The 26,550-nt window shown below is 40.5% G+C and overlaps 1 protein-coding gene and 1 long non-coding RNA gene across 2 annotated transcripts in view; one reads left to right on the top strand and one right to left on the bottom strand.

The window, feature by feature from the left end:
* Nucleotides 1-5,192: 5,192 nt before the first annotated feature.
* Nucleotides 5,193-26,550, bottom strand: part of LOC140699218 (uncharacterized) — a 35,446-nt gene continuing 14,088 nt past the window's right edge. The window contains exon 5 of the long non-coding RNA XR_012077228.1: nt 5,193-6,059. This is a non-coding gene — a long non-coding RNA (uncharacterized lncRNA). The remainder of the gene's footprint in view (nt 6,060-26,550) is intronic.
* LOC140699518 (probable methyltransferase TARBP1) lies at nt 12,135-26,202 on the top strand. Its single transcript, XM_072972200.1, has 8 exons — nt 12,135-12,140; nt 13,013-13,186; nt 13,232-13,622; nt 16,634-16,731; nt 18,161-18,230; nt 21,484-21,536; nt 23,972-24,107; nt 24,862-26,202. The coding sequence occupies exons 1-7, from the start codon at nt 12,135-12,137 to the stop codon at nt 23,984-23,986; spliced, it is 807 nt and encodes a 268-aa protein (XP_072828301.1). The 3' UTR covers nt 23,987-24,107; nt 24,862-26,202.

Below are 26,550 nucleotides of genomic sequence, written 5' to 3'. Positions count from 1 at the left end.
TCCCATGATAAAAAGTCACAGCCTGGGTCGGGTGGGAAAGTACTGGTTGTACCTGACCTACATCACAGCTCTATGTCTGTTTAAAAGAAAATAGAGTATCAGGGGTTCAAGATGGCAGAGTCGTAGGACCACGAGTCCACCTCTTCTCACGACTACAACAAAACTACAACTGACTGCTAAACAACCGTGGAAAAAAAGACTGGAACCTTGCAAAAAAGATCTTCTTCAACAGGAAATATAAAGAAATTTCCACAGAGTGACCCACAAGCTAAAGAATAATTAAGTGACAGAGGCCCTCCCACAGGACTGAGCACTTTGAGCCCCATGTCAAGCTCCCCAGCCCGGGGCTCCAACAGTGGGAGGAGGAGAACCAAGAACATCTGTTTTGAAGGCCAGGGGGCTTACCTCCAGGAGCCCCACATGACTAGGGGAAACAGACTGCATTCTCTTGGGACACGTACAGAATCTCACATGTGCCAGGCCCAAGGGCAGAGGCAGTGATATCATAGGAACTTGGGCCAGACCTCCCAGCTGGTTTTAAAAGGTCTCCTGGGGATTTAGGGGATGGCTGTGCTTCACCCGAGACATAAAAGCTTATGACTGGCATTCCAGGAATGTTCATGTAAATAAGCTTCCCTGGAGGCTGATGAGATCATTAGCACCAAGACCCAGCCCCACCCAATAGCCTGTAGGCTTAAGGGCAGGGAAACCTCAGGCCAAACAACATATAATGTGCAAACACAGAAAGAGAGTAATTGATCCAAGAATTTTTATAGAAGAAAAAAAGACCCTGAATAGTTAGAAAAATTTCAAGAAAGAATAAAGCTGGATGAATCATTCTTCCTCACTTCAAACTTTATTACAAAGCTACAGGAGGCAAAATAATATGGTAATGGCATAAAAACAGACACATAGATCATTGGAACAGAATTGAGAGCCCAAAAATAAACCCATGAATTAATTAATTTATGACAAAGGAGCCAGGAATATACAATGGAGAAAATGCAGTCTCTTCAATAAATGGTGTCTGAAAAACAGAAGAGCCACATGCAAAAAAATGAAGCTTTACCAACTAGCTTACACTGCACAAAAACTAACTTAAAGTAGATTAAAGACTTGAATGTAGATGTAAAATTTACAGAAGAAAACATAGGTGCTAAGCTCACTGATATTTGTCTTCATACTGATTTTTAAAATTTGTCACAACAAGCAAAGGCAACAAAAGCAAAAATAAAAAAAAATGGGACTACATCAAACTAAAAAACTTTTGCACAGCAAAGGAAACCATCAACAAATTGAAATGGCAACCTATGGTTTGGTAGGAAATATTTGTAAACTCATGTATTACTAGTAGTTAATATTGAAAATATATAAAGATCTTCTACAATTCAATAGTAAAAGTAGGGAAGAAAGAAAAAGAAAAAGAAAAAAGAAAAAGAAAACACAATCTGATTAAAAATGGGCAGAGGATCTGTGTAGGCATTTTTTCAGTGAAGACATACAGAGAGTCAACAGACACATGAAAGGATCTTCAAGGTGTCTGATCATCTAGAAAATGCAAATCAAAGCCACAGTGAGATTTCACCTCACACCTTTTGGTACAGCTATTATCAAAAAGACAAGAAATGACAAGTGCCATCAGGGATGTGGTAAAAAGGGAACCCTCCTGCACTGTTGGTGGAAATTTAAATTGATCCAGCCACTATGGAATACACTATGGAGGTTCCTCAAAAAATAAAAATAGAACTACTATATGATCCAGCAATCCCCCCTAGGTATTTATCCAAAGAAAGCAAAAACACTAACTGAAAAACCTATCTGCACTCCCATGCTTACTGCAGCATTATTTACTACAGCCAAAACATGGAAGTAATCTTAAATTTCCATCAATAGATGAACAGATAAAGAAAATGTGATATATACATATGATACAAATATTCCACGTGTATGAAAACGTGATGCATATATATAATAAATATCTGATTGAATATATATGGGATATTCTTCAGACATAAAAGAAAAGATATCTTGCCATTTGCAACAACACAGATGGCCTTTGAGAGTCTTATGTTAATTGAAATAAGTCAGACAGAGAAAGACAGATATCACATGATCTCACATTGTGGAACCAAAAAAGAAACCCCAAGCAAACAAAACTGTCAAAACACCAAAACCTGACTCCTAGTTACAAAGAACAGATTAGTAATTGACAGTCAGAGGTGGGGGCTGGGAGCTGTCTCAGGCTCTATGGTTTTTCTCTCTAATTATAAGTCAGTAAGTTTTACAGTTGAAGTGGACCTGGAAGCCTCTTATGGCAGAAAGCACCCTCCAGCACCTAAGGCTGTGATGCCTTCTTCCCTGACCCGGGGGCTGGAGTGAATCCTAGACCAGCTCCCTTACCTGGTGCTGATTGAAGATGCAGTGCTGGTGACACTTGGGGACCTAGAGAATGACAAGCAGATGGCCAACACCATCTCTGAGGAGGTCAGCACCACTTGTGGTTTCCAGAGCACTGCAGGGACATACCCTTGAAGCTCCTATCGGTGGTCTTTGGAGAACACATGTTGTTGGTGACCAAGTCAGGACAGAGGGTGTTGGAATTGAGGCCAGGATCCCACTGCCATCTGCCTTTGCCTGTAGGGGAGGGGCCAAGGTGGAGGGGTCTTGAGCCTCTGTGATGAGGAAGACACAGACCTCCACCACCTCTCTCTCAGCTTGCCCCTAGGACTGAGGCTGTGAGCTCTGCCACCTCCCCACCCCTACCTGGACCAGCAGAGGTATGCCTACTTTGCACTATGTTAGGGAGAGTGAGGGCAAATGCATCTCCCTCTCCCCACCCTCCCATCTAATGAACTTGAATTGGATGGTCCCAGGACAAAAAAAAGAAAAGAAAAGAAAAGAAAAACATATTAAAAAGATAAAAGGATCTGACTGCATTGATAGTGAACTTTTCATACTCAAAGAAATGTCCCCCAAATGTCAATTCTCCCTTCTTAGTGAGAAAAGTTACATTATTTATGTAACTGAAAGTATCTCATTTTTAGAATAATTTTAATATTCTCCTTTAAGCATCCAGGTATCCACCTACTGTCCCTTATTACAGCATATTTCTAATTTTCAAAGGGAAGTGAGGCTCCTGCTCCGGGTTAAGACACATGTGACATTGCTTGCATGGGCTCTAATGTTCTGGCTAAAGGATGCTCAACCCCAGCCCTGGGAAGTGGGAGGAAATAGATTCAGAGTTTCATAGGATGATAGTGTGGAATTCACCCTCAGAAGCATAAGGAAAGTAGGATGTCTTACCATCTCAAGATCACCTGATAGGGGAACAAGGTGCCTAGAGGTAGAACTGAGTTCAAACCCCAACTTCAGGCTGAGTCACCGTGTCAAACACAGGATGCCATCATTTTACAAGAGCCAAAGGCAACAGGAGAACTTCCTGTGCCATGACTCTTGTGTGATGTGTCACACCACGTTCCTTATTGCTCTTGAGGGCTTTGTGACTACCTGAGGTGTCACTTCCTTTGTTGTGAAAAGGGACCAGGGTGGGGATTCTGCACATCTCAAACCCCAGCATGTGGGGACAGACTCAAGGAGACCAACATTGTGGCCCTTTGTTTTATTGTTGATACTGGGAAACCCAAGTTGACCTGGGAGCACAAACAGGCCCATGGAGTTTCCCCTCTAAAGTTGACCCAGCCTTGGTCTATGTCTCTGCTAGAGTAACATTCCTCCCTGAGTTTGTAGCTGCCCTTCTAATCACTCCCTGACCCCAAGATCTTGGTACCCCCTCAGCACTGGGCATTTCTACTGTGGTGTCATGGGACCTTGTCTAAAGTCTTCTTCAAAACAGTCTCTTTCCGATTTCTCTTCTAAATGCACTCCTGTTTTCATCCCTATTTCACTGGAAGTCATCACCTCTGATGCAGATGCTTCACTAGGATTTCTTATCTGCATCCTGACTCTTCACTTTCCTCAACCCACAAACCTCTTTATGTCCCATGGTCTCTGCCTGCAGGACTCAAGGGGGAACCAGTTTCACTGCTCCACCAGCACTTCCATCGCTCCCCTATTCCAGTCAACACCATCATCAACCTCAAATCATAGTCATGCTGTCCTACCCTTTTTATCTTTTTTTCCAAAGTGGTAGCTAATAACTGTTCAAATTGAAATCAAAGTTTTGTGGTGTCAGCTCCTTCCATCTTCTGACCCCTGGTAGCCATACCCTCACTTCTCCCATTCTTTCACTGCATTCTGGAGACTCTGGGTTTGACTGGTCCTCACACACACTGTGATCATGACAACTCCTACAGAGCTGTCACCTGTACTGTCCCCTCAACCTACAAAGCTTCTCCCCAGGTGTCCTTCATGCTCAGGTGTCCCTTCCTGGAAAAGGTCTTTCAGGGCCACTTCTGCCAAGGCCAATCCAGATCCACTGCTTCCACTTTCCCTCCTTATATTTACGTGTATCACCTCTGAAATGCCACATCTTCTGTTTATTTTGAAATGTGTTTGGAATCATCCTTTCCTCCCCAACAGGAAGACAGGACTTTCTTTTTAGTTTTAATTAATCTTCTCCAACCCAAGCACAATTTTTCTTTAGGAAATGCCATATATCTTATGATGATGGTCCGTCATTTATTCATGTGATTCCCTCCAGTTCCCAAAGTGTTATGAGCTCCTTCCCTTCTACCATAATAAAAACCACTTTGTGCCCATTGTGCAATGAGAGCACATCATTTGTGAATAATGATACTTATTATGGACCCAAGACTTAATTATGTATGAAAAGAAAACTGTATGCCAGATGGCAAGGGAGAGATAAGGGCAGGTATGTGGAGGTTCCCACAAATTGTCCAGGTGGATTTCTTCTTGGTCAGAAAACTCATACTACAGCATTATTGAAGGAAAAAGAAATAATTTCTATGAAATTTATCAAATTTATTTTGAAATATATCTATTGTTATAGCACAATATAAATATTAAATAAAAATTCTTATAAGAATAAACTATTACCATCTGAAAAGATGTTGTCTTTTTTTTACTACAAAACTCAGGCATAAACATTTGTTTAACTTCAACTTATGACTTTTAAGAAATTAACTTTAGAAAAAATGCTATAGCCAACTAAAGTTTTATATTGATAAACTACATATATTATCAAATTATAATGCAATAATTGTACAGAGAAAACTATATATACAGTTCTCTTATACAATTGATGTATAATAATTACCAAAACTGTCTTGAGGAATATGGTTTAATGAAGGTTGAAACTGAGTAAAAGATTAGTCTCTTAAATACATTTCTTTCACTGCTAATTAGAGACAATCCAAGCATTCTGTGAATATTGAGGAAGTCCCACATTACTTGGTGTTTTCTGGGAATTCCAGTACATTTTAGATGAAGCTGACCATGAAAAAGTTCACTGCTGTGCTCACTGGTAAAGTTGGAGGAACTCTGGTCCAAAGGAGGGATTTCCCCTCCATCCACTGGCCTACGTGCAGCGCAGGTGGAGATCGGACTTACTGAGTGAATGCAGCCTGGCAGCTTGGGAGGCCTGAACTGAAGGAGAGGGAACAGCACAGCTTTACTAAGAGGGCCCAGTCCTGGGAAACAGACCAGCAGGGCTTGGTACCTGGTCTCCTGGCTTGTTTATAAAAGCCCCTTGTGATGTGCTGATTCTCATGACCTCTTCCAGGAACTTGAACACTTTTAGCATCTCTGCCATCTCTTCTTGTATAGACTGCAGGAATGTCTCTTTCTTCAGTTCTTGAAGCAGAGAATTGATTTCCTTCCTCAAACTCAGGTTGATGCTCATCACTGTTCTGAAAGCGTCAGCGAGGCTGGGTATGTTTATTGGCTCCTTCTCTAGCCTGGCATTCTCTACAGATGTCTCCATCCTGGCACACTCTTTTTTAGCAGCACAAAGCTTGTCAATGAGGTAGTATTTCTCCTCAATCTGTGCAGCCAGTGTTTCTGCCAGCTGCTTTTCATGTCTTCCTTTCTGGTGACTTTTATGGTGACCTTTATGGTGACTTCTAACAGACTGAACAAGTCTGAAAGTAAATAAGACACCAAGCAATGAGCTGAGGACAGGCAGACTCAACACTGTTTCCCACTGAAGGCTCTGGAAAGTGAACTGAGAACACAGACCAATGGGCAGCAGCAACACCAGGTCTGCACTCACCTCTCTCAGGATCAGCCTAAAGCCAAGCTCCACAGAGGACAGCAGGCCCTCCATGGCACCGACATACTCAGGGCTCTGCCCAATTACCATGGATCCACCACTGACAGCAAGCAGTGGACACCCCAACATTCCACTTGGAACCCAACCAGCAACTGACATCCTGGACTGGTCAGTTACCCAGTGTGTAGGGGAGGGGCTGTGTCAGAGGGGAGGGTTGTAACTAAAATGTGATTCTCTTTATTACTGGCTACTGGTAATTCTTCTTAACTCTTTATGTGTTTATATGTATATAAAATTAAAATGTAGTGAAATGTGTGAATGTTAAGTGTATGGCTTCAGAAATCTTTAACTTAACTCTCAACAATATCTGAAATTCAGTGTATGAACAATATGTTTTTTATCATATCTGTTAACACAGAAAATACCTCTCTGTCACATTCCTATTGAAACACAAACACTCTCACAACATGTATCCATCAGTTGGATGGTGGCTGAACTTGATAAAAATGAAAGAAATCACAATATACACATTGATGTCTGTCTCTTTGGATCTAGATAATGTTTTTCAGAATTACTTGTTTTTATTTGAATATTCCATTCATTCTGTTTGTAGGGCTAAAAAAATTGTCCTTGTAAGAATATATCACAAAATATTTATCCATTCTCTTAATAATAGATATTTGGGTATGTTCAAGTGTGGTTATGAATAAATATTTTTTTAATTATTATACATGTGTCTGTTTTTAAATATTTGTTTTCATTTACTCTGTGTGATGAATACCTGGGAGTAGCTATATGAGGTAGATATGTGTTAAATGCTCCTTTATTTTGCAAGATTTCTTGAGGTATAATTTACTTGCCAGAAGTTCAAGCATTTAAATACACAATCCTTTGGTTCTTGTGTGTGCAAATGTGCTGAACTGTGTCTCCCTCACAGTCCCATTTTAGGAAAATTCTATCACAGAAAAATAAAGATTTTTCAATCTTCACTTTTCTTTATTGGCTTCATTTGACACAGTCAATCTCTCTCTTTCTTTGAAATGCTTCCATCATGTGGATTCCAGTTCAATACATTCTACCATTTTTATAATTGTTTTTGTGGCTGTTTTCTGTATTTTTAGAACTCACTGGCCTTTCATTCTGTGAATCTACTGATGGTTTCTACTTTTCTTTATACACTTTAGGATTAGTTTTTACCCAGGAAGTAGTTCTTGGACCAGTTTTCTTTCTCAGCAACTCATCTCCTTGCTGACCTTGTGAAGGAAAAGCCCAGCTGGGCTAACAAGCTAAGTCACAAATCTAAGTGCAACAAGTGTCGGATTACTGATCTGAGTTCTGCTGGGCTAACTCATAAATCTGAAGTTTAGTGTCAGTCTATTGGGCTAACGAGCTCAGTCACAAATCTAAGTGTGATAAGTGTCGGTTTACTGATATAAGTTCTGCCGGGCTAACTTGTAAATCTAAAGTTTAGTGTCAGTTTACTGGGCTAACAAGCTAACTCGTAAATCCAAGCTCAACAAGTGTCAGTAACGTGATCTGTTCCAAATTGATAAGCTCCAGTGTACTGATTCCTTGCTTTTTGTTGTTTAAACCTTATTGGCTAATAGCCCCATACTTGTAATTAACCCTATAAAACCTCATGTGCACGTCTTGGAGGTGCTCAGAGCTTCGGAGCAGAAGCCCCTCTGAGCCCGCCGGCGTAATAAATCTGAGTACTCCAACCCTCCGAGTGGTGCTTGTTTCTTGGCTGGCCTGTCATTTCCGTAACAACCTCATCCAGACTTGTGGCATCCATGACATCTAGACTGTCATGACTTGAAATTAATTTCTTCATTCCAAACATTTCCATACAGTCCAGATTTATTCTATTCCAGCTGTCACCACAATATCTCCATGTGAACACCTAGCATGCCAAAAACAGATTAAACGTCTCCCCTGAACCTGCTCTCCCTCTGTCTCCCCTTCTTTTTGTGACAGTAACTTCATCCTGACAGGTGCTGAAGCCCCAGTTTCATGGTCTTTCTTGACTTCTCCCCTGTCTCCACCTCATCTCCTCGCCATCACTGAACTCCATCCCCAGTTTCAGAATATGTCCCTCATTCGTCTCCTTCATTCTACCTGCTCAGAGTTACCACCACCACTTGACAGGATGGCTGTGGTTGCCACTAACCATGCTCCTTCCCCTGCCCTCGCTCCTTCCCCTGCCCTCGCTCCTTCAGGCTGTTTACCACCCAGCACCAGGGGATCCAGTCAGGTCACTCCTCAACTCACTCTGCCCATAGCTTTCCACTTCTCAGAGATCAAGCCAAAATGCACACAGCGTTTTGAGTCCTATGTCATCTGTTAGGTGGTTACCTCTCTGATCTAACTCTACAGCCTGGCCGGGCCTCACGCTACTCCAGCCCTACAGGCCTCCTTGCTGCTCCACATCCCTATTTCATTCCCTTCAAGATTTTATTACATTTCCTATGTAAAGTACAGTCTTTTGTGAATTGTTTAATTCTTAACTGAATTGGAAGTTCCATGATTTTTTTTAATCAATTTGTTATTGCTGTACCCCAAGTATAATTATCATTACATAATAGATGCAGTATAAATGCAAATGAAAGAATGACTGAATTGTATGAGAATTAAAAATATATTTCATTTTATTTAAATAAATCTATGATTTTTCCACATCTGCTTGTGGACATATATGCCAGCACAGTTCAGTCACTCTTTAGTCGGCTGATATAAAACTAATTTCTTCATTTTTCTTCAGAAGTAACCTTCTGCTTTGGAAGATTTAATAGAAAACAGTAGAGGAACAGCTAAAAACAAACAAACAAACAAAACTAAACTAAACAAAAACCTTAATAAAGTCTTTAATGTGGCTACCAGTGGTGCAACTTGAACTGATTGAAGCTTGAGAATGGGTAGCTCCTGGGAAGGGACATCATCTACCACTGTGTCTCCCCTCTGAGTGTGAGGAAAGTCGCATGTCCATGGATGCGTGTGTGACCAGTCTGGGAGGTCGCAGTTCTGGAAGGCTTGTCAGTTCCTGCTTCTGCTCCCTCCAGACCTAGCCATGTCCAGATTAAAAATCAGTTTCAGTCCTTGGGAGTTTTCTGGGAGTGTCTATCTTTCCCTGGGACACAACTGGGAGAATAAAGCCACCTGGCTCTCCTGTGGAAGGTAGAAGTGAGATGTGGGGGTCACCGAAGAACATTTTCATGCATACACAAAATTCAGATTATGAAGGAAGAGTCATATAAGGAACTGAGCAAGTTATTCATTATACAGTGTGCCACAGATCATATTTCTGGCATTTGGGGCAGGATTCAAGTCTAGCTTGGGTCTCAAATGTTTGTACTTCTTCCCGGGATTTGGTTCTGTTCTCTCAGCTGTACATTTGGTTCTTTCTGGCTGTGTCCTGGTGATGGTCCTCAGTCAGGACCTTTTCTTTTTTTGTATCCAGAGGCAAAAGCCAAGGCACTGAAAATTATGGATTGTGTCAACATTTTTTTCAACAGCTCCACAGTGTAATGGAAATAAAAGCAAAAATAAGCAACTGGGACCTGATTAAGTATAAAAGCTTCTGTAGAGCAAAGGATTCCATAAACAAAATAAAAAGACAATCTACAGAATGGGAAAACACATTTGCAAATGATGAAACTGACAAGGCATTAAGTTCCAAAATATACAAATAGCTCATACAACTTAATATAAAAGAAAACAACCAACCCAATCAAAAAATGGACAGAAGACTTAACGAGACATTTCTCTAAGAAGATACACAGATGGCCAACAGGCACATGAAAAGATGCTCAACATCACTAGTGATCAGAAATGCAAATAAAAACTACATGAGGTATCACCTCACATCAGGAAGAATGGCCATCCTTAAAAAGTTCACAAAGAATAAATGCTGGGGAGATTACGGAGAAAAAGGGACCCTCCTACACTTTTGGGGGTAATGTAAACTGGTGCAGCCAATGTGGAGAAGAGTATGGAAGGTTTCCCAAAAACTAAAAACAGAGTTACCATATGATTGAGTAATTCTACTCTTGGGCATATATCTAGGTAAAACCATAACATGAATTGATACATGCATCCCAGTGTTCTTAGCAGCAGTGTTTACAATAACCAAGATATGGAAGCAAGATAAATGTTCATGAGCAGATGACTGGATAAAGAAGATGTGATATATGTATACAATGAAATATTACTCAGCCATTAAAACAATATTATACCATTTTAAGCAACATGAATGGACATAGAGATTATTATATTAAGTGAATTACATCTGACAGAGAAAGACAAATGTCATATGATATCACATATATGTGATATCAAAAAATGACAAAAATGAACCTTTTTACAAACTACAATTTAACTCAGAAACATAGAAAACAAAGTATGCTTACCAAAGGGGAAAGTGTATGGGGGGGTGGCGATAAACCGGGAGTTTGGGATTAACATATATACTATACATAAAACATACTACTCAGCCATAAAAACTGACAACGTAACTCCATTTGCAGCAACATGAATTCTCCTGGAGAATGTCATTCTAAGTGAAGTAAGCCAGAAAGAGAAAGAAAAAGACCATATGAGATCGCTCATATGTGGAATCTAAACAAACAAACAAACAAAGCATAAATACAGAACAGAAACAGACTCATAGGCATAGAATACAGACTTGTGGTTGCCAAGGGGCAGGGGGTGGGAAGGGACAGACTGGGATTTCAAAATCTGTAGATACAACAGGCATATGCAGAATAGATAAACAAGATTATACTGTATAGCACAGGGAAATATATACAAGATCTTATGGTAGCTCACAGCAAAAAAAAAAGGGACAATGAATATATATATGTTCATGTATAACTGAAAAATTGTGCTCTACACTGGAATTTGACACAACATTTTAAAATGACTATAATCCAATTTTAAAAAATACTAAAAAAAAAAAAAAAGAAGTACTTCCTTAAGTACTTGCCTTCTGTCACTATAAGAGCTCACATTATATATTTTCTGCTCTAGCCCTAGAATCAGCCATTTCTGCAAGGAGCCTGGTTCTTTTTGCTGGGAAAATGGTATTTGAAACCAAGATCTGGGCCTTAGATGTTCTTGTTGCTAATGGGATGTCACTGCTTCTAGGCTCTTTCAGAGAACAGAGTGTTAAATACATGTGTGTATAGTTACCTAGGCACACACACATATTTTTCTATAACCAATAAAATGTGAGTTCTTATTGATGTCTCCAACTTTAATACATTACCACATGGATCACTGTAGCCTCCTCCTTTGCTTATCTGTGAATTTCCACTCCAATAGTGAGAAATCTCTCTTTCTACCTACTGCTATTCATTTACCTAATTGTTCAGTTCCAGTGTACACGTATAGCAGTATCAGAATTAACTACTGTAACACGGAAACAGCTTTATCAACTGGAGTACAGTGCTTATGTGCAGTTCCGTTTGCCTTTAGTTTTATAGATTCTGTTTATTTCCCAAGTTACTTAGGTCAGCATCTTCTCTCCCACCCCTTTCAGTGAGATTGCTTGATGCATTGTAGTACAGTGAGATCCTTTTGTTAAATTCTACATTCCTTCCGAAATTATTCCTACTGAAAGAGGGATGTTGAAGTTTCCGAATATAATAGTGGACTTGTTTATTTCTTTTTGCTGGTCCCCATGTATATTTCCTTTTTTATTGAAATCATTTTCCCCAAGCACAAAATGAAAGTGGATTTCATTGACTTCTAAGTGACCAATACATGGTACTAGATTTATCTTTTGTAAGCTGTGTTAGTTGAGGAATTTTAATTTCACAGTTTATGGGAATGGTTCATTTTCAAAACAGACTTGTAATTTGTCAAGAGGGAGAATATTGTTCCTTAATGATAAAATGGGAAACTGGGGCATCTAAAAGTTAGTTATTTAAAGGGTCTAGATGTCTAGATGTCGGTCCAATTACTCTGTCTCCAACATGTTTTGCTGAATAACAAGAGACACCTCTATTTCTGAAGAAGTTGATCTGAATTTACCCTAAATTCGAAATCTTAATTAGTGTTGGCATAATGGAGTTTATGGGGTACTTGATTCTCTACAATTAATGTTCTGTCATTTAGCACAAGAAAACTTCAAGGATTTTGGCATGATAGGGAAATGAAAATTTTTATTTAAATTCAGAATTATCTTTCTGAAAGAGAACTTGTGAAGTCAGAACATTACTGAATTGAAGTGGAACAAGATAAATGATATTTGATTTATCTGTATAGTGCCTACCGGTCTGCCATGAATAATGAGAACATTTATGACTAATAGCAGATTTAGTGCTTGTATCACACTGGCATTGGATTAAAGTGCTAACACTTTATAATTGCCTTTTTGTAAACTTGTGCCTTGAAAATAAAACATAATTTTTTAAAGTAAAAAAAAAAAAAAGTAAGGGGGAGAAGCCAGCGGATCAGCCTCCAGGAACTGCCTGTGGAATCTGTCAGAAGCGCGCCAAGGCCCAAGGTAGGAAGCCAAGCTCCCTACCTGCCAGCGCGCGCCCGGGCCAGCCGCGCACGCGCACGCCTTCCTTTGGGCGCCCGGCCTCGGCGGCTCGCGGGAACGCTGCTCGCGAAGAGCCGGGACCCCCGGGTCCTGCTTGGGGCGCTTTGCCGCGGGGACGCTCCCGCGGAGCGCGTGGAGACGCTGCGCTTTCTTCTGCAGTGACTTGAGGACCAGGAGGCGAGCGGGGGAGGCGGCGCGCGAGGTTGCGGCCAGGTGCCTGGTGCCGCTGCTGCGGAGCCTGCGCGGGCGCCCCGCACTCCGGCTCCCCGGCCCGCCAGCGCCGGCGCCTGCTGAGGGCGGCGGGCGCGGCCCTGCGCTCGTGTGTCCGCCTCGCCGGGGGCCCGCAGCTGGCGGCCGCGCTGGCCGAGGAGGCGCTGCGCGACTTAGTCGCCGTGGGGCCGGCGCCCGGCCTCGAGGGGGCCTCCGAGGCGGCCATGGAGCTGCTGGCGGCCGTGGGGCCCTGCCTGCGGCCCCGCAAGGACGCGGCGCTGCTGTAGCGGGTGGCGCAGGCCGCCCTCGGCCTGGCGCTGGGCGGGGACGAGGCGGGGCCGGCCGAGGATGCGGCCGCGCTGGTGGCCGGGCGGCTGCTGCCGGCCCTGGGCCAGTGCGGCGGGGCGGCGCTGCGGGACGTGGGGGAGGGGCTGGTCGCGCCCGGGGCGCCCTCGGGGCCGGGCCGCGTCAGGCCGCAGCTGCTGGTGCTCAGCGCCCTGGTCGAGAAGCTGCTGCCCGAGCCCTGCGCGGAGCTCTTCTGTAGGACCATGCAGGCAGGGCTGGCCCAGGCCGAGGACGCCCTGACACGCAAGCGGGCGCGCTGCCTGCTGCAGCGGGCGGTGGAGGTGTCGGCGGAGCTGGGGGCGCAGTGCGCGTGCGCCCCCCAGGAAGGACCTGGTACTTGCCCCTCCACCCCCAAAGGGCCCATCCCTGCCTGACTTTCTGGGAGGGAGTTACTCTGCTTCCGACAGTCAGTTCCCGGGGTCATCTCCGCGAGCCATACAGAATTTGGTTATTCTCATGATACCCAGAAAGTCCGAAAAACCTGGGGAACCTCATCTCAATGTTGTTCTTTAAAGCTAACAAATCACTGCAGCCAAGAGCAGTCTGCATTTCCTCACCTTTCTGACCCACAGCAGTGACATACTGCATCCATGCAGTAATTCAGGAAGGGGACTGAGCCCCTGCAGGATTTTACAGACCAAATTTTTACTATATCGTGGTAGGTCCGTTCTAATGAAGGGTTAGAGCCCATCAGAGGGGTAGGAAAACTATTTGCAAGTACTGATCAATGAATTGACTCCTGAGTGTTAGGAGGATTTTGTCCTGGAAACCATCACACTCTTGAAATTTCCCTTGGTAGTTCTCTAAACAGGGTTTGTTCAGCATATGTGCCTTAAGTAGACATTTTGAGGGTATTTTTGCAATTCATTTAAAAGAAAAGAATGAAGTTTTAATTTTTTTCTAACATTTTGATCCTGTGTATGAGTAAATTCCTACCGCTTTATTGCAGAACAAGAGCAGATGAAATAGCAAGGCCCTTCAGTTTGGTTTCTTCGCTGAAATATGTGAAAGTCATCTTAAGTTCATTTTGAGCTGTCAGAATCCAAAGTGGATGAGTGATTCAAAACTGCCTCAGTAGATGCAAATTTTCTAGTCTTTCACCTGTAGCTATGTAATTATTTATACTGGTAAAGGATTTTTGCTTGGTTGAAGTTGTGAGATTAGATTTTTATGTAAGTTAAAACATGAGATAGTAGTATTTTAATGGTCCATAAGTTGGTAATCATCTAATGAGAGTTGTCACTGGAAAACATTTTTAAAATTACCAAAGTTAAACCTGCATTTATTTTAAAGAGTCAGTCATTCTACACATTTAAAGATAATGGTCTTTCCATGCTTGCCCCTCCCCCCTAGTTTCCTTCCTTTCAGAGAGATCAACCACTTTTACTCTTTTAGCTGATTATTTTGGTATTTTCCCTCTATCTTGAAATAATCTAGTTATATCATAAAATCCTTTGTCATACTTATTTTGGTTAAGTGTGGGTTCAACATTCACAAAATTATGACCATGAAAATACTGTTCACAGATGATGTATGTAGTAAACTATGATGATTTTTTTTCCTTCCTGCAGGTTTTTCCTAGATTTGTGTCATTTTAAAATTTGTTTGGTTATCTCCATCCTTATCACTAATTCAGCCCCAAATTCTTAGTTGTCTAAATCTTTCCTGTACAAAGTCAGATCATCCGGCATTATAAACTTTCCCAAAGAAGTCTCTCCTGGTGTCCTCTTATAAGCTTAGCCTGGTGCACAGCTGACATTCTTAGATCTGACTTCACCATCATCCAGGGGATTCCCTTTACCTGAGTCCTGTGTTGGAGCTCTTGTTTCCTTGAGTTCATCTCTTCTTTTTTGGTTTACTTATTTGTTTTGGTGTAGTTCATTTTCCAGTAATTTCCTGAGATAAAATTTTTTAAGACGTTGCTTATCTGATAATTTTGTGAAAGGATCCTTAATTTCTGATGTTTTTATTTCTCTCCTTTCCATCTGACAATTTTTAAAAATAGTTTTCATCTCCTGTAAGTCCCCATCTGTTCATGCATGTTGTCTTTCTTTTCTGGTAGATTCTTTAACATACTAATCATCATTATGATTATGTACAAGTTCTATACCTGGACCATTGCTAAGCCGGGTTTTGTTTTCTATTTTATCTCCTGGCATTGGGACCACCTGACTGTTTAAAACTTGTCAAAATTTTATTTTATTTCTTAACTGCTTTTTTTTTTTGAACGACCATCACATCCTGCCCTTTGGAATTCACAACACCTGGTTGCACTGCAACCTCAGCTCTGACGGGCACCCCCAAAAGCTTAGGCTTCTGTACATTATCCAGCCTTTTTTCTTCATTGGTATGGCAGTCCTGTTCTCATGTGGCTTTTTATGTCCCAAGTGGGAGCCAAGACCGAGCATGTCTAGAGCCTTTGTTTTGCTCTCACATTTGATCGAAGGTTTGATTGGAGTAGAGGTCTAGCTTGGAAAACATTGCTGTTCAAGATTTGAAAGGCGTTGATCTGTTGTCTTAGAAGCTAGAGCTTCCGTTGTTACTGGGTAGAAGTCTGGAACCATCCTGAATCGTGTTTGTTTAGATGTGATGTTTTCTCCATGGAAGATCATGTAGGCTGTGTCCCCGGGGTCCCGCAGTCCCAGTTTTGGCATGGGCCTGTTTACACCCCTGTGCTGGGAACTTTGTGGGCCTCTTCCATCTGGAAATCATGTCCTTTGGTTCTGGGAAATTTTCCCAAGTGACTTTGCTTTCCTTCCTCCCTGTTCACTTTCTGTTCTCTTTTTGAATATTGGACCGCCTGGACTGGTCTGCAAGGCATCTTTTCTCTCTGATTTTCTATGGTTCTGTCATTTTGCTCCACTTCCTGGGTGATTGCCTCAAGTTTATTTCCAGTCCTTTCTTTTGAGTTTCTTGTTTTTGCTATCAGTTTGTGTTCTCATGTGATCTTTTTCATTCTTGGATTCTCCTCTTTTTAATAGTGTCTTTTCTTATGTCATAACTGCACTGTTTTCTCTTACCTCCCCTTAAAATATTCGTGAAAGTTTTTTTCTTGTTTAGGTTTTCTTTTTCCTGCATAGTTTTGTTTTTTCTGGATTTCCTTGTTTGTTTGTTTTAGTCTCAATCTTTGGAGGCTTCTCTGGATGTCTGCTGACCCTTAGATACTTGCTCATATTTAAGAATGTAGAACCAAAAGTCATGTTTAAAGCTCTCCATTGTTAGAGAATGCAGTATTTGGTAATAGTGGTGTAATTTTAAGAACTACTGTCATTTAGAAACTTAATGAAGTTTTCTACTTTAGGAACTAAGTCTTGGAACTAATATTCTTTTTTAAACCATATTAGGCCCAAGTCTTTTTTGGTGGTCTGAGAAGAAAAAAGATGAGCTGCTAAAGTTTTGGGAAAACTATATTTTGATTATGGAAACTCTTGAAGGAAATCAGGTAAGTGTTTTCCTATATTAACAATCTTATGTAGATGCGGGTTTTTTATTTTGTTTTCTTCAAACATTCTGTAAAATTAAAAAAGACAAAAAGACCAGTCTGGATATAGCATAATAGAATACAAGTGTACTTTGTTTCCTGGCATAGATACAATTTGAAATTGAATATAAACTCAGGAAATTAAAGAATACTTTCAGTTGACTAAAATTATTATTCAGAGAATTTGGTGTATTCAATCTTCTCTGACATTTACTTCTTAAGTGTTTGTTAGTTTTTAGTTTCTTGATGTTATGAGTAATCAACAAAAGAAATACACACTTAGGAAAATATTACTTAAAGTCAAAGGTAAATTATTATTAAGTAATTATTAGTCCTTTGAGTTTGTTTTTGCTTTTCTTTTCTTTTTAGTTTTTTTAGTTTCTTTTTGTCTTTGCATATGTGGTCCTGAGAATGGAAAGTTGAAAAATCACTTTGAGTTGACTTTGAGTTCGTGTTTTTAGCATCATGGAATTTTTTAATTGAGAGGAATCTCTTAAGATTACCTAATGCAGTGCGGTGGTTCTCAAACAGTAACAGTCCTTAAAGTCTCCCAGGTGGCTTAAGTATAAATTGCTGGGTCTGGTACCCCAAGTTTCTGATTCAGTAGGTCTGGGACGGGACCTGAGAACTTGAATATTTTACATGTTCCCAGGGGAAGCCCTGGTGTAGGGGTTCCCAGTCTGTAAGCTGCAGGCCACACGGGGGCAGCCGTCTGTCGAGTCGTTACCAGGCGTCAGTGCAAACGCACACTGAGCGCAGTGTGGCCTGAAATGAGGAATTACTCACACGTGCTAAATATATATGCAGATGCTTGGATGAGGAGTAGAGAAAGCATTTCTAAAGTCGTACGGAATTTTATGGTTTTCCTTAATCCATAGATCTGTTAAAATCTCACTATTTAGAAATTCTGATTTACCATTAGTTGGAAGGACGTATAAATTGGCCTCTGGCATCTACAGCGCAGTCTAAGAGTAAGGAGCACTGAACTCTGACTGGCTCTGCTTCTAAATGTGTGACCGTGAATGACTTGAGTGACTTAAGTGTTTCAGTATTTTTTCCTCCTTGTGGTACAGTGGTATTATCAGCCCTGCCTGTTTCCCGGGAACGTTGAGGATTGCATGATGTCCTTTATGCTCAGGCCATAATTGTGACATGACTGTAACTGTGTTCTGGGTCATATTTGTTAGTTTTGCCACGCTCTGTCTTACAGACCTGAATTTATACAGTTGGAAAACTGGGCATTCGGGCACTTTCCGTATATTTTTTATGCATAGTGGGGAGGTGGGGGGTGGGAAACAGATGGGCTACTGTTACATAAATAGATGAAGAATACTTTTGAGTTTTTAAAGGCGAATTTTCATTTCTTACGGCTTTTTGCTTTTGTTTTCAGATACATGTTATAAAGCCAGTTTTATCAAAGCTTAACAATCTGTTTGAATATGCAGTGTCAGAGGAAAATGGTAATACTTTCATTTTGATTTTTTCTAGCATTTCCAGTTTTCCCCCTTGATTTTATGACTAATCCCATTCATTGTGGAGAATGTTGTATGAATATATGAATTTGCCGCCACTAAAAGCCAGCTGTTGACATTCCAGATACATACCTTGTGGGTTGATTGTAGTATTTTTTTCTCACTCAGCGGTGTATCCAAATGCATTTACCTATATCCTTAAATAGTCCTTGAGAATTTAATATCAAGTGGCTGCAGAGTTTTCTATAATTTAGAGGTATGGTAATTTTATAAACGTTTGATTATGGAAAATTTCAGACATTTACAGAAGACGAGTTTGTATGATGAACTCTCATCACCCCAGCTTCCACAGTGAGTGGCTTGTGGCCAGCCTCTGCCTTATACGTAACCTGCCTCAAGTGATTTTGAGGCACATTCCTAGACAGCACATCATTTCATCTGAAATTATTTCAGTATATAGCCTTAAGGGATAAGGACTCTTTGGTAATGTTTTAGTGATGGCATATTATGCATTATTAATAAGAACTCTCTGGTATTTTATATTTTAACTGCTTTCCATTCTTATTCTCCATATCTGTGTTTCATTGTTCAAGTTACTTTCTTGGGGTTTCAGTTATTGTTCTATAGGTTGGACTTCTTTGGAAGAAAAAATTCCAAGGTATTGTTTTAAATTTGGTTTTGGGTCCTTAATCAGTACAGTATTATGGGAGTATTTTAGGAGAAATTAAATGAAGCCCAGAGAGCTTCATAAAATTATTTTATGAAATTAAGTTTAGGTCAGTGGAACAGCTAAATGCAGGCTGACGGTGTCTTGTATTCACATGAATGATAAAGTGCTTCATGATCGTGTTTACACATGAGATTAACCTAGGTAAGTGGGTTGTAGGGTCTGCTTTAGGTAATTACAGCTTTAATGGTTTGAGCCCTTAGGGACTGAGCTTTACTAGCTGATTGCTGTACTTGTTTTCTGATACACTGGGGTTTTTCTTAGACTGTAAGAATCTACAGTCCCACCTGGGGCTAGAATTTAATTCAATCCTGTTGTGACTTCACTTATGCATTTACTATTAAAATGATTCTCTTATTACCATGTTTTGCCCTCAACTCTTGGCAAACCAAATCAAATAGCAGTGACAGATTTTGAAAAATTAACCATTGCCAAAGAACTGAACAGGCATCTTGCTGTAAGTTACACACACACAAATGGATTGATTTATTTATAGAATGGGAGAGCTGGAAAAAACTGCTATATTTTCAAAAATAGAATTAAAGAATATTTCAAAAGAGTTAAAATATCTCTAAAGTGCATATTGATTTCATTTTTTGTTCCTCACTCATTTACGTATTTGTTTAATAGATACTGACTTTAGTGTCCAGAGCATCCTAAGCACTGGGCTAAAGTGGTGAGACAGACGTGCTGTTCTGCACTTGATTTGTTTTCCATGAACCAATAGTTTTGATCATAAGTCCCATACAAGAGGCTGAAATGGACTGTCCAGGGAGCAAGGCCACGCCCTGGAGAGGGCAGGCAGGAAGGGCCTGCCTGAGGAATGATGTGGAAGTTGAGGAGGGGGCTCTGGGTGCAGGAGCCCTGAGACGGGACCACAGGAGCAGACCAGGGAGGCACAGGATAGTGCTGTGGGGTCAGGGGTGTAAGGCTGGGACAATTGTCAGGGTCAGTTCCTGCCTTGTTCTGATTCTGTTATGGGCTTTGAGAAGCCACTCAAGGGTGTTCAGCAAAGGAGAGTGTCAGGTTTGTGTACGGGAAACAAATGGAAGTAAGGTGAGAGAAAAGTGGACTGAAACTACCCCAGATCTAAGGTTCCAGCCCCCATGCGTGAGGTAACATTTAATTCTTGTACCCTGTAGCTGCTGTAGCATCTGCTTGCAGTCTTTCTAAATAAAACTATCTGAAAATGAAATACTGAAGTTATATTGGTTCCTCAGTAATTAGACACTCTTGGATGTGATTAAAAAGAAACTCAAGTTTGTAGCGGTGTGGGGAAATTAACGTTTGTGCGTGTGATTGTTTATGAATATATCGTCCCAGTGGAGGGACACAGTGTGAGAAGCAAATGTCAGTGCTGCGTGTTTATTTCCACGGGGTGCTGGCTCTTCCACCCATCCTGGCATCTGTGTATTTATAAAAGAATGCTTGAAAGTGGAAACAGAGTCCTGACCAAAGAAGGCATTACCCGTTTTTTGGAGCTGTGTGAAACAAGGGTTCTCCCATTTTCACCAGAATTTTCTGAGGTAATGACAGCCTTCCCTTTCCTGTGCTGCCTCTGTCAAAGGATGAAAGTCGAAGCCATACGTTGTAGCATATGAGATCTTCACAAATAAATACTAGGGCTCTAACGTTACAAGTAACATTTTACAGATTTGCGTACATCAAATCCTATTTCTCTAAACTCAGCTATTGTACTTGGAAAAGACTTCCTGTAATATAGTTTGTCGACAGGCTGCCAGCCTCATGACCAGTGTGAAAAAGCAGCTCTTCGGTATCAGTGTTCTGAGCATAAGTCAACAGCATGAAAACTGGGCCAGAAGCTTATCAGCGGTCCTGTTCCACAGTCCTGAGTCTCTGAAGTCTTGCTGCTTGTCCAGTGATGCTGCTTCTCCAGTTATCCACTGTATTGAGCATACGTGGCCTTTTGAGCTGTGTTATTAGGGTCTACACTTCCATTTGTCAGAAAGCACCCAAAGCAAAGAGATTGTGACAATCACAGCTGTGCTTTCACGTTTTATATTATGGTACCTGTGAGTCATCGGTCACTGAGTTGGGGATAGTAATTGAGCTCTCCTTTAGAGGGAGCCTGAGTAAACTTCCCTCATCGTCCCACTGTGTGGACAGTGCTGGACTAGGCATCGTTCCTCCGTTCCCCACCTCTTGCTCTCCTGTGAGCTTGCTTTTGTCTAGTGATATTTTTGAGGATAGACTTCCACATTTTCCACCATGTGTCTCTCCTTTGGATTCCTTCCTTCCTTCTTAATGTGTATTGTCTTCTCATTGTTCTGTAGGTTTTTATCAGGTGGGGAAGTTAGGTGTTTTGTCATTCTGGTGGAATTTAGATGTCCTCCAAGGCTGTCATAAGCTAACCTCCAGCAGAAGAGTTGAGCTTTGCTTATAACGGCTCTTCTGTAGCCTGTGTAGGATGTGCGGGTGGGGCAGGCTGACTTTTCAAAATTACAGTTACAACTCAACACCAAATACTGTTTTCCCTTTTTTTTTTTTTTTTAGTTTATCATCAGACCATTGATGGACGCACTTTCAGAGAGCTCTCCGTATTGCAGGTAAACACTCATTGTTACCAAGCAGCTGTGCAGTGTGATACGTGCTCCATAGACAAAGTCAACATGAGTATGACAGGGACCAGGCTGTTTAATGCGCTTGGTGCATAAGTACACGTTGCTTCACAGACGTCCAGCTCTTTCCTGCCATGTCATCCCTTTTGCGTTTGTTACTCCTCTTGCCTTTCTTTTAGTTATACCTCTTTTTCTTTTCTTTTCTACTTGGAGCCCTTCTGTTCTGGGCTTCCGGAAAGGGCATCTCACAGAGCTTCCTTTCCCTCACTCCTGCCTGGTTTCTGCCCTCCTGAAAATCATAGTGGTTTTGGCTGACCAATGCTTGACACCTTATTTTCTCCTCCTTCTTTTGATTTCAACTCATAGAAAAGTTGTGAGAATAATATAAAAATTTACCTTTTACCCACTTCCCTACCTGATAATGTTTTATCACATTTGTTTAATCATCACCTCTCTCCCTCTGTGTGTGTATGTGGTATGTGTGTACATCTGTTTCTTAGTTCTGTCCCCGAGCAGATGTACTCATCTGTATCTCAGTGTCTCTCCATTGTTCATCCATCCATGTTAAAAACCATCCATTAATGCACCCACTTCCAGAGCAGCACCAATGGCCCATTCTAACTTGCACATTTCCATATCTGATGGGGCGGCCATTCTACAGAACACAGCATTTATTTCCCACCTGTACCCTTTGTCAAGGTTGATAATGAGAAGAGCTGTTCTGTAGCTTGCTAGAGCTTGGAAGTTTACAGTCTGGGGATGAGTTTGCTGATCCCGTTGCCCGTAGCACAGTGAGTGAGAGGATAGTGGTCAGCGCCCCTTAGAAGTTGGGGGCCTGGTGTCTGTGGTGGTGCTGGGCACCTGGTAGACCCTGGTCCACGTGAACAGTGAAATGGAAGCTTGGCTGTTACCACATTCCTCGTGTCATGAGTGAGGTGTTAGGCCACCAGAAGGGAGGGCAAGTGAGACGTCTACTTACACTTTTTACTTTGTAGTTTTTTCAGTCAGCAATTTCCAGTGAATATCGTAAGCATATCCAGTGTTGTGCTAGGCACTTTGGGAAATATAAAATACAGGTAATACCCTTCTAGGCGCTCCTAAGGATTTCCTAAAAATCATTCTATAGTGATGATCTGAGGAAGCAGTCAGATTTTCATTAACTACATGGCTTCAAGGTCCTTAAGATACCACACATTAGCAGAGAATGCATGATAAAGCACCACCCCTTTGTTGTCTCAAAATAGTATAATTATAGCGATTAGATCCATGGTAGGGAAGAAATAGCCTATTAGAATGATCTAATATTATTGTTTGCAGATACCAGAGGCCAGTTACCCTTGGTATTTATCCTGTTTTTGGTTTTTGTTTCTGTTTTTTTCTTCTGCTTTTTTTTTTTAAACATCTACAACAGAAGAATGGCTTCCAACAGTTAAAAAAAAAAAGTATCTTTTACCTTAACTTAAAAAAATATATATATCTATATAGCTGCATGGTTATCAGAATCTCTACAATATAGAAGAATACTTATCTTACTAAAAGGAATGAAATTGAAATAATGTTGATTCTTTTTCCAACAGCCTTTTTAAGATACAATTCACAAACCACAAAATTTATTCTTTTAAATTGTTCAATTCATTGGTTTTTAGTATAATTACAAAGTTGTACACCAAATCACCAGTAATTCCAGAGTATTTTCATCATCTAGAGAAGGAAACTCTGTGCCCATAAACAGTCACAACTCATTCTCCATGTCCCCAGCTGCTGTCAACTAATTTATTTTCTGTCTGTATTCTAAATTTTTCATATAAAAAGATTTGTGTATTTGCATAGTCCAAACATTTCATATAAAAGGAATCATAATATGTGGCCCTTTGTTTTATGTCCATCTTCTTTCACGTAGTATAATGTGTTTAAGATTCATCTGTGCTGTAACATGCCCATATTTCATTCCTTTTTGTTGCTAAATAATATTCCACTGCAGAGATACTTCACATTCTATTTATCCACTCATTGGTTGGTAGATGTTTGAATTGTTTCTGCTTTTAACTATTATGAATAACTACTTTGAATGTTCACTGAACAAGTTTTTATATGAACATAATCTTTCACTTCTCTTAGTTATATACCTAGGAGTGGAATTGCTGGATCGTATCGTAACTCTGTGTTTAGTTTTTAGAGAAGCTGCCTGTTTTCCACAGTAGCTGCCCCGTTTCGCATTCCCACCGGCAGTAGATGAGTTTAGTTTCTCCACGTCCTTGTGAACAGTGGTTACTGTCTATTCTTTGGATTAGAGCTGTCCTACTGGCTGTGCAGTTACATCGTTATGGGTTTGATTTCCATTTCCCTGCATGATGTCTGATGGTGTTGAGCATCCTTTCATGTGCTTCTTGGCAACAGTGATTCCTTAAAACTTTTTCCTTTAGGTAGTTTCCTGTTAAAGTTTATTCAGAGGATGACAAGTAGACATTGGTGTGCTGTCCCCATTCTGCTTCTGTCTAAGGCTTTGGCAAATGTCCCAAGATGTAAAGCCCTGGGTATAGAAGGCATTCTCGCCCTCAGGTAATTTACTCTGTATATATATATATATATACATACACATATATAAAGCTATGGTAAAATATATAAAACTAATACATATATAGTGTATACTAATATATGCTAATTTAAACATATCAATATAAATGTAGTTATATATTCATATAAATTTAATCTATTTAAACAATAAATATATTAAATACTAATTTAAATATATTGAATTTATATAAAAATATACTGTTGAATTTTCACCACTTAAAAATAAGGCCGTAAGTTGTTTTTATTACCTTGGTATGTAGGAAACTAGAGATAAAATATCCAATATATATGAATTGTCAGGCTGGCCCTGAGCAGGCATTCGGAACCTTGGACTCCGGGAGGGCTCCCTCCAAGCCCCTCTCCTCCGCTTGGGGGACTCAATTCAAGCTACTCATAATAAAGTTATTTCAAAAAAAGCTACTGGTTGTATTGGAATTAAGTTTATAACATCATTTTTTCTTTTCTCAAACAAAAATAAATAAAATCAGAAATCTACAATTATAAATGTAAGTGTTCCAAACAAGTACAAATCAATACAAATAAGTCTATGAGCTGATTTTTCCTGTGTATGTCTGTACAAAGACATTATTCAACTTGAAGATATAGGTAATGAATTTTAAATATTTTCAAGTCAGATACTGAAGGTGGGGGAGGGCAGAGGATACAGGAAAGAATGTGCATGAGAACATTTATGTCCAGTTCTAGTAACTTAATTACTCAATGCTCTGTTCATGTTAAGTCATGTGGCAAGTGGAATGATTTCTACCCAAGAAAGGAACGGGAACAGAAGGCATCATGGGGCATGATGGCGTCAAGAAGAGCTGCTCACAGAAGAGGCACAAGCTGACCAGGCTGGTAAACCAACTACATGTCACTGAGCTCGGAAAGCCAGGGAGCTCCATGAGGAGCCAGAGAAAGCATGGCAACAATATACATACCAAACACAGCGGATGCTCATATAAAGTGCTAAAATGAGATTCAGTTGTCTTATTAAAATGTCTGAGCCATGACACATTATTTCTCGATCTTTCGTTAGAAATAGAAATTAAGACTGGAAGCAAAAATAGTGACAGAGCCAGAAGATGGGTGAATTGGGGCTGACAGCTTATCTGTCTTTATCAAACTAATTACACTCTTTATTCTATTTTCCTTATTATAAATAGCCAATGTTTTTGAGATATTTATTATATGGAAACTATTGGGATAAGTTCTCTACATATATCATCTAATTTTCTAAGTCTTCTTTAAAAATGTTGCTTCTGAAAAAAAAAGTGTACAGGCTATTTGAATCTTCTGAAATGAATTACCTAAATTGATCACTCAAAAGGGATCATTATTAGGTTACATTTATCAAGGTAGATATTAATTTAAAGTAATTGTATCCAAAATAACCTCCTATTTGACTCCTATTTAGTCAAATCAATGTATATTTATACCCATCTCATTCCATAAAGGGACATGAGGCAGTTTTATTCTACACCTTGTTGATATGGAATGCTGCCTTCATGCTAGATCCTTCCTACAAATAGAATTTAAATTCCAGATCACAAGATTTCCTTCCTTGTGTCACAAAACATCTTATTTTTATGAAAAAAAAATTTGGAAAAGCAAAAAATAAAAGGCATAATTTGTTCTGAATTTTGTCAGTTTTTAAAAGATCGCTCAGAGTTTGACAGCCTTGTCAACAGCCATTCAAGCTGATCTCATTTTACAAGAACAGTAACATGTAATGAGACTATTTCATGACCTAGTTTCATTTCCCCACCTTTACTGTAAGCCCCTCTGAGGCACACACCATGCTTCTGTTACTCACAGGGCAGCAGGCCTGCATTTCTTGAAGTGAGTTTCTCCGACTACAGCACCTACCAGACACACTGGGAAAAGTGCTCTGTGGTCAAGTGGGCTGGGAACTGCTGCCGCCCTTTGTCCAGAGGGCCCTGGAACTGCCTTCAAGCTTATCTTAGCCCAGCAGTTCTCATACTCATTTTGCCATGAAATCCCCCATTTCTAGGGCACCAAATTGTAACAGCCTATGGACAAACTTGAGAAATGTGGTGCTGGGTACATGTAACAGGTGCTAGTTGAGGGAACGGACCATTCAGAAAAGTTCTTCTTATCCCAATATAAAGTATAAACCCTTGGGGCTAAGATCGTCACCTTCTTAACCCTCTGAGGCACTCAGAAATTGCTAATATGCTCCTTCAATAAGCGATCATTGCTCGAGAAGACAGACGTGCAGGAGGAAATAGCTCTCATCGGTGCTGCCTACTCGTCCTTTCCACATCCTTTTCCCAGTGGCTGTTAGTCCTCCTCCTTTAGCTCTGATTCTTGTGAGTTAGAAATGTGAGCATTTTCATGACCTTATGTAACTATAGCAAGAAAGCATGTAGATATGGAAAGTAAATGAGGTAACATTCCAAAGTGCAGC

Source organism: Vicugna pacos, chromosome 11 (assembly GCF_048564905.1).
Source record: "Vicugna pacos chromosome 11, VicPac4, whole genome shotgun sequence".
NCBI classification, from domain to species: domain Eukaryota; kingdom Metazoa; phylum Chordata; class Mammalia; order Artiodactyla; family Camelidae; genus Vicugna; species Vicugna pacos.
The sequence above is the reverse complement of the archived record's forward strand: the minus strand, read 5'-3'. Positions and strand labels throughout refer to the sequence as shown.

Excerpts from the sequence above, each read along its gene's own strand:
- LOC140699518 (XM_072972200.1), top strand. Across the intron at positions 16,732-18,160 it reads AAACTCTTGAAGGAAATCAG|ATACATGTTATAAAGCCAGT; the intron begins GTAAGTGTTTTC and ends TTTTGTTTTCAG. Across the intron at positions 18,231-21,483 it reads TGCAGTGTCAGAGGAAAATG|TTTATCATCAGACCATTGAT; the intron begins GTAATACTTTCA and ends TTTTTTTTTTAG.